Source organism: Ochotona princeps, chromosome 5 (assembly GCF_030435755.1).
Source record: "Ochotona princeps isolate mOchPri1 chromosome 5, mOchPri1.hap1, whole genome shotgun sequence".
Lineage (NCBI taxonomy): Eukaryota > Metazoa > Chordata > Mammalia > Lagomorpha > Ochotonidae > Ochotona > Ochotona princeps.
In genome coordinates, this window is record NC_080836.1 from 83,128,260 (window position 1) to 83,135,848 (window position 7,589).

Below are 7,589 nucleotides of genomic sequence, written 5' to 3' on the forward strand. Positions count from 1 at the left end.
AAGTTAGACAGTTGAGAGTAGAGTGAGATAGTAGAAGCCTCATGAGGCCACACTTTGGTTCAGCACCTGAGAATCTCCCTGGGATGTCCGCATCCCATGTTGGGACACGTGGGTTCAAGTCCAAATTCTAGACCCTAATGCCATCTTTCTCCTACAGAGCACTCTGCATGCTGTAGATTATGGCTCAACTACCTGGATTCCTGTCACTCATTTGACAGACCCAGATTGAATGTTTGCCTGCTCCTTTTGGCCCAGCATGGCTGCTGGAGGTACCTTGAGAGAGGATAAGTCAATGGAAGATCTCATTTCTCTTGCCACTGTCTCTTTGGCTTCGAAATAAATATATAAATAGCTTAAAAACTATGAGGAGCTGTATTAGTCATCTATGGTTTAAAACAAACCAAGAATTCCATTCATCTTCAAATTACTAAAAAATGTTTTAGAAAACTTCCAACAAAATTCCAAGCTGAACTCCACATCTAAACTGACTTTGTCAGAGCAGGTTTTTTGTTTCGTTTTGTTTTGAGCACATTGTTTTTGCCAGTAGTTCAGAGCCCCTTCCCTGGGCCTACATTCATGGGCTGCTCCCTGGTTGTGCAGAAACTTCTATACCTTATCTCCATCATTTTTATCTCTGAGATTTTATGATCTAACTTTTCTAGACTGTCACAACATAATTTATTAGGCCTGTGTTCTCTTCTACAAAGATCTCTCTTTTTACAAGGAAGTTGCCAACTGACCCAGTAAGTTCATACTCATGGATGTTTTAAATAATGACTACATTATGTATTGTGTGGTGGATAATGTGCATTTTAAAATTTATGAATATTTTCTATATTCTAAAGATATATAATGAAAACACAATGACAAAAAGCATAATTTTCAAATATTTACCTTCAAAAAAATCTGTCATTATTGAATCATAAAACACTACTCTGAAATATGATTTTGTCTGCAGCATGAAAATTGATATATTTGAAGTAACCTCCCCTGTCTTCCTTCTACCTGCTCTGTAAGTGGCCCTGAGGAACTGCTGAGAAATCTCTGTGGTTCCCATGACACAGTTAATTTATGCAATGTAGAAAGGAGGGCTGGGAGACTGAAGCCTGTGGCTGCCACGTTTGTAACATGGTATTCACCATGATGATCTTGCCATTCTTGCGCTCTACCTTGGCCACATCTGAGGATTTTTTTTTTTCGCCCTAACATGGATAATGATCAGAATGACATTTGCTGCAGTGGCCAGGGGTGCTGCCCAACATCCTACAAGATTCACAGAGACTCCCCAGATTAGAATTTTCCGTTTGAAATATCACAATGGTGTGAGTTGAGAAAACTTGAGCTTTAGGGAGAGGTGTGTACCTGGTGCTGGAGGAGCCTGTAAGGGTAAGAGTGGTGTTCCAGCTCCTGGAGCCAAGGCCTTAACTAGAGAGCCAGGGGAGAAGCAAGAATCTCTACAACACTGTGGGATTCAAAATATTCAGCATGCTCGCTTGCCTGGTGATGACTCCAGTCCCTAGCCCGATGGAATTTCCAGGGAGCAGAGCTTCAGACAGGGATTGAATCCAGTCTTTTTTGAGGTTTCAACCCCTCTAAGCCTAAATCCAAGTTTTCTTAGGGGAATACTGCATCCTCCTTCAAACCATTCATAGGGGATGCGAGTTCACTCCCAGGTTTTGCATTTTTACATCCAGAAAAGTCTTTTTCATCTAGCTGCCTCCTGCTTTGGCCCATTGTTTCTCATACTTGGTCCTGTTCCTACATTAATATTTGAGAAGAGACCATTCTGAAATTTTAAAAAGGTAAATAAAACATTTTATGTTTGTCAAGTTCTTTGCTCAGTTCCAATTTCACATCTCACGTCATTGAAAGGCCCAATGGTATCAGGTGACAGTTTTATCCAGGTCATCAGTTCGAAAGCTCTGGAAAGTCTCAGAGAAAACATACAATAAAGCGCCACCCCCGAGGTCATTATATAGAAACAGGGGAGAAAGAGAGGCTCCCGCGGGCCCCTTTTGTGTGGTTCCTGCCAACGCAGCAGCGCTCCCGCTATATAGACCCGCTGCACCGCCCGCCGCACGCACTCAACTCGCATCCTCCGGGTCCACCAGCCATGGGGAAGGTGAGCCCAGCGCCCGCCCAGGGCCCCGGCACGCGGCCCGGCACACGGGGGTCGGGGCCCGCCCAGGGCCCTTGAGCCGTGCCTCCCCTGGCCTCATCTTGCCTCGCCTTGCCCTGCCTTGCAGATCACCTTCTACGAGGACCTCGGACCTCGGCTTCCAGGGCCGCCACTACGAGTGCAGCAGCGACCACTCCAACCTGCAGCCCTACTTCAGCCGCTGCAACTCCATCCGCGTGGACAGCGGCTGCTGGATGCTCTATGAGCAGCCCAACTACTTGGGCAGCCAGTACTTCCTGCGACGGGGCGAGTACCCCGACTACCAGCAGTGGATGGGCCTCAGCGACTCGGTCCGCTCCTGCCGCCTCATCCCGCACGTGAGTCCATCGCTGCTGCCATCTGGGCCCCGCAGTCCCATCAGGTCCCCGCAGGTGTCACTCACACTCTGGATCAGGGGATGGAGGGCAGCCTGCTGTGTTCTGGCTCTCACTCTACTCCCCTTCTTCCGCTGGCCTCCTTAAGGTTTCCTGCCATTCCGTGTGATGCAATGCTCTTAACTGGGCATTTGATTCTATTTTGCTAAAACCAATTAGCCTCCCCAGAAAATAAGTATGGTGCAGTTCAGTGTCTATGCCAAAGGCGATGAATGAACAATATTGACTTCCTGCCATAGGATGCCTTAGCCTGCATACTCTATTTCCTTTTTTTTTCACTTGTAAAATAATTCTATTTTTTGTTGTTGTTTTGTTGTTGTTGCTTGGTCAGGTTTGATGAGAACAAAGGGAGATTAACCTGGCCCAAGGTGAGCCCTTTTGGGATTCCCTGATCCCCATGGATTGCCATTATTAGGAACACTTAATGTGTCTCTAACCCTGCCTTTGAACAAAACAAATAACCACCCAGGAGATTCCAGGAGCTCCTGCTAGGACCTCTATTTTCCAAACAAAGTGGCAGAGCATCTAATTGCTGAACTGGATGTAGGCTGGAAATAGAAACCAGAGCAGTTGGAATTCCCCATCCTAACCCTAACTATTCTAATGACAAAAAGTCTCTAACTTTCTCTTAAAAGAAGAAAAGGTTTATAATGAGTATTCTTCATGCGCTGGACTGTCATAAATCAGATTAGACACATCGGCAAACTATGGAATGCTAGACAAGTGGAAGATATCTTAGTCACCCTTTATGCCTGAGAACTGCTTATCAGAATCCTTAGGGAGAGGTTTAATGGGGGAAGGAGAAAAAGATGTGAAGGAAAACTAGGATCCAGGAAGAACAAGTGCTCAAGGGAAAAGAGGAGCAGTCTTTGGTAAGAGCTAAAACTATAAGGACAAAATTAAATAGTTTATTTGTCAGGTTTAATGAGAACAAAAGGAGATTAACCTGGCCCAAGTTGAGTCCTTTTGGGATTCCCTGCTAGGATTGAATTTTCATGTATTGCCATGAATCTGTGCCTCATTTTAAACTTTCCTTGAAACTTTACCTAATGCTATTGAGATAGACGATAATACTATTTTTCAAGTATACATTGCCTTTTAACTGTATTATCTAATTATTTTTTGTAATATACAATCCCAGAGAATCTCAACCCTCTGAAAAAGAGGACAAAGACAATCCACACCAATGCTGCTGAGCAGGGCCAGTGTGTATGGCTCATGTTGACTTTGGTGCCAGGGAAACTCTAGAAACTACAGTTCATATGGGATAAATGGCCAACTGCGCCTTCTTGAGTCTCACTAGGTACAACCTTCTCAGTTGTTCAAAACAGGCGATGTTGGCAGCCTCTTTTATTGCGGTCACTTTTGATACAGAAAAGGTAAAGGATGCCTAGTTCTGAAAGAGTGTGATGAACTTCGTAAAACAAAGTGAGCTTTCTGACTTGTGCTCCTGTGCTGTTGGCTGCCTCCGCAGGCCAGCTCCCACAGGATCAGGATCTATGAGCGCGACGACTTCAGAGGCCAGATGGTGGAGCTCACTGAGGACTGCTCGACTCTTCATGACCGCTTCCGCTTCACCGAGATCCACTCCTTCAATGTGCTCGAGGGCTCCTGGATCCTCTATGAGCTGCCCAACTACCGAGGGCGGCAGTACCTGCTGCGGCCGGGGGGCTACAGGGGATACCACGACTGGGGGGCCCTGAACGCCAGGGTGGGCTCTTTGAGGAGAGCTGTGGATTTCTACTGAAATTTCTAAATATATTATTTTCTCTGTCTGGAAACTAATAAAATATGTCCTGTGTGTTTCATGCAATAATGTGGTCCTTTGTTCTCTTGGAAGGTTTGGGAGGCTCTGCAAGGATAGTTAGGAAGAAAGTGGATCTTCTGAAATGCTATCGGTGAAAATGGTCACATAGGGTAACAGGTAGTTTCTCTGGAGCTAGAATTCCTGGCTAGAGACTGTGCGGCATGCCACTTAGCATATCTGTGCTTCAATTTCCTGATAAGTAAAAATGATGATAATAATATTCTTCCCTCCTAATGTTGCAACATAATCAAACATTATATTTCTGTTTTCCTTGGTCCATTTAAATAAGAAGTATGACGTTCACTCCTCTACATACCAGGAAAAACGGTTTTTCATTGAGCTGATCAACAATCACAGCTTTTACTAAAATAACTCTCTCTCAAGTGCCACACGCTCACACACATCTATACGTTCAGCATTCAGAGGTGTTTATCAGAATTCTCGTTTCCCTGACTACAGAGAATTCCTTCAGTTAGTCAATCAGATGCCTTCTATCTCTATGGCACAAATATGGCAGGGTAAAAATAAGTGCATGTTCAGAACAAAGATCCTTGAGACTTTCCACAGACCCCACATTGTCAGAAAAAAAAGATTACAACTGATTTTGAAAATCTATAACATATATATTCATAAATTTGAAACGACCTCCCCTGTTTTATGTGTGTTTCTTTGCATTTGCTCTATTGCATTTTCCCCCACGAAGAACAGCATACAGTATTTAGATTTTAGGCTAAGCATGTTACTTATCAGTTCGCTGATTTTCCTAATTCTGTAGATATTCTTTTTCAATTTCCATAAAAGGCTGCTGTCATCCAGCATTTGATGAACATTTCCAACTTTTGCTATAAAAGAGATGGGCTTATATCTTGAGGGAAAAAAGCTCTCTTTGAATTCCACTGTAACTGGAAAACCCAGCTTTGCCATCACTCCACATTTGGAATGAGAATGAGTCTTTGAATTTAATAAAGCTTACAGATGTGTCAGGTATATTGATGGACCAGGAAGGATGTAGTCTCTTTCAGTTAATTATTCTGACAGTTGATATATGCCTGATATTTCAACGAGTATTCAATTGAACTCTGTCTCATCTGATTGCTTTTTCAAGAGTTGAAAAGTAAAGTGAATTAACAGTGAGAGAATAGAAAGGGCAAAAAATAATATGCTAAGGGAAAAGATGGCTGAAGCGTTTTCTCATCACCTTGTTGATGTAAAATATGGACAGTATATAGTCAAGTTTAACAGTGGTGTGACAGTAGATCAGCTTTTGGCCACATACTTCCTATTAGTAGTTCTGGGTAAATGACAAATTTATCTTTAAACTGTTTATATTTGGTCTGTATGTATAATAAATTAAATGCATGGAAATCACCTACAGTGAGGTTCATAACCATTCGACTGTGTTGGTATTTAGAAGACTGATTTCCCCAAATTACACTTTATGAAAACTTTTACAAGTCTGTTTCTTTCTGCCCGAAGTGTTTCTATTCAGGGTAGACTGTGCCCTTATTTTTAATTTTGCTTAGTTTCTTTGTATTTTTGCAAGATTATATTATATCATATTCCCAATTTCAAACAGCCAAGCACCACTGAACAAAGATCCCTTATAGTCCAAGTTGTGCATGGTCAAGAAACTAGAGAATGGTCTTTGGAATCAGAAGAACCTGTCTTTGGCTTCTTGTTCTTTCATGCATAGATGTGCAGTTTTGGGTATACTACTTGGCCTGACAAAGTCTTAATTATCCATCTTTATAAGAAGGAGAATGAGATTCCATTTATTTTTTATGTTCCATAGAGCCAGTGTTCACTGGGCATTTGACACCATTGGTATCTTCTCCTTTCTGAACTGACATTGCTACATGTATCCTGGAACCGATGGTGGAGAGCTTGACCAAGATGAAGATACCTGGAAAATCATCAACTTCAGACCTCCTTTTTACCCATAAGAAAAATGAGTCTGATGAGGAATATGCAACTAGCCAGGATAGCATCTGGTATATTATAAATACTAGTCCAATTGTGTTTTACTAATTTAAAGGAACAGTATTTGAGATTAATTTTTGAATATAATCTTTCTACTACTCTAGTTTTATATGCTAAATAATAAAACAATAGAAAAATAGAATTTCCACTCTCCCTTTATTTAAAAAAAATTTTTAATTTATTTTTAAGTCTGAGTCACATAGAGACAAAGAGAGATCCTCCATTTGCTGGTTCACTGCCCAGGCGGCAACAATGGCAGGGGAAGAGTTTCTTCCAGGTCTCCCAAATGGGTAACAGGGTCCAAGAATTTGGGCCATCTTGTGTTGCTTTTTTTTAGGCCATTGGCATGAGGGTGAATCACAAGTGAGCAACCAGCATCCTCACAAGCCAGCACCCTTTGGAGTGGCAGCATTGTAAGACACAGCTTATTGTGCTACACCACAACGCTAGTCCCTCTTTTCTTTCACGGTCTATCATGTGATAGTACCCACAAGATCCATGTCCAACTATGAAGTGAAGAAAATGGATGTTTGAATAATTCTTGCAATGAATTTTAATTATTTCTATCATGGTATTCTTGAGATACCATACTTTATTCAAGCAAGGTTCCTTATATGATATCAATCCAATAATAAGGAAAGAACATTGTACTTTTATGAACAAAGTGTTTTTATATTCCCTGCTAAGTACTATCTCTTTCTCTGAGTTCTGGACAGTGTGGTGTGGGTGTGTATTGAGCACTGTGTGCTGACCTCCCAATATGAAACATCCCCTTCCTACTTCCTACAAAACACAGTTGTGTTGTGTCCTGAGTATTCAAACTTTCCCTTGTGTAATGTGATCATCAAAGAAGTTAGTCTTGTACTCAAAAGTGGTAATCAATCCTATACCATTTGTGTTAATGTTGCTCGCCATCTGAGAAAGCTTTAAGCCAAACAGATTATGACAAATGATGCCAGATACGGACTGATCTGCATGTGCTTTTGGTATAGCAGTTCCAACACTACTTGGGACATGCACATCACATATTACACAGCCGGGGTTTGAGGTCTAGTTCTACTACCAATTCTAGCTTCTCTGCCAACATGTATCCTGGGAGGCAACAGTTGATGACTCAAGTGTCATTGACCAGGTTTAGGATGCTGGCTTCTGACCCTGGCCTGGCCCAACTCTGGCTATACCAATTGTTTGGGTAATGAGCTAGAAGATACAGTATCTCTGTCTATCTGCCTTTGTCTTTTCTCTGAAT

General features: G+C 42.1%; 1 protein-coding gene across 1 annotated transcript; it reads left to right on the top strand.

Moving 5' to 3' along the window:
- Positions 1 to 2,280: 2,280 nt before the first annotated feature.
- Positions 2,281 to 4,300, top strand: LOC101530154 (gamma-crystallin D). Its single transcript, XM_004576878.2, has 2 exons — positions 2,281 to 2,496; positions 4,028 to 4,300. Exons 1-2 carry the CDS (start codon positions 2,374 to 2,376, stop codon positions 4,298 to 4,300), a joined length of 396 nt encoding a protein of 131 aa, XP_004576935.2. The 5' UTR covers positions 2,281 to 2,373.
- Positions 4,301 to 7,589: the final 3,289 nt, after the last annotated feature.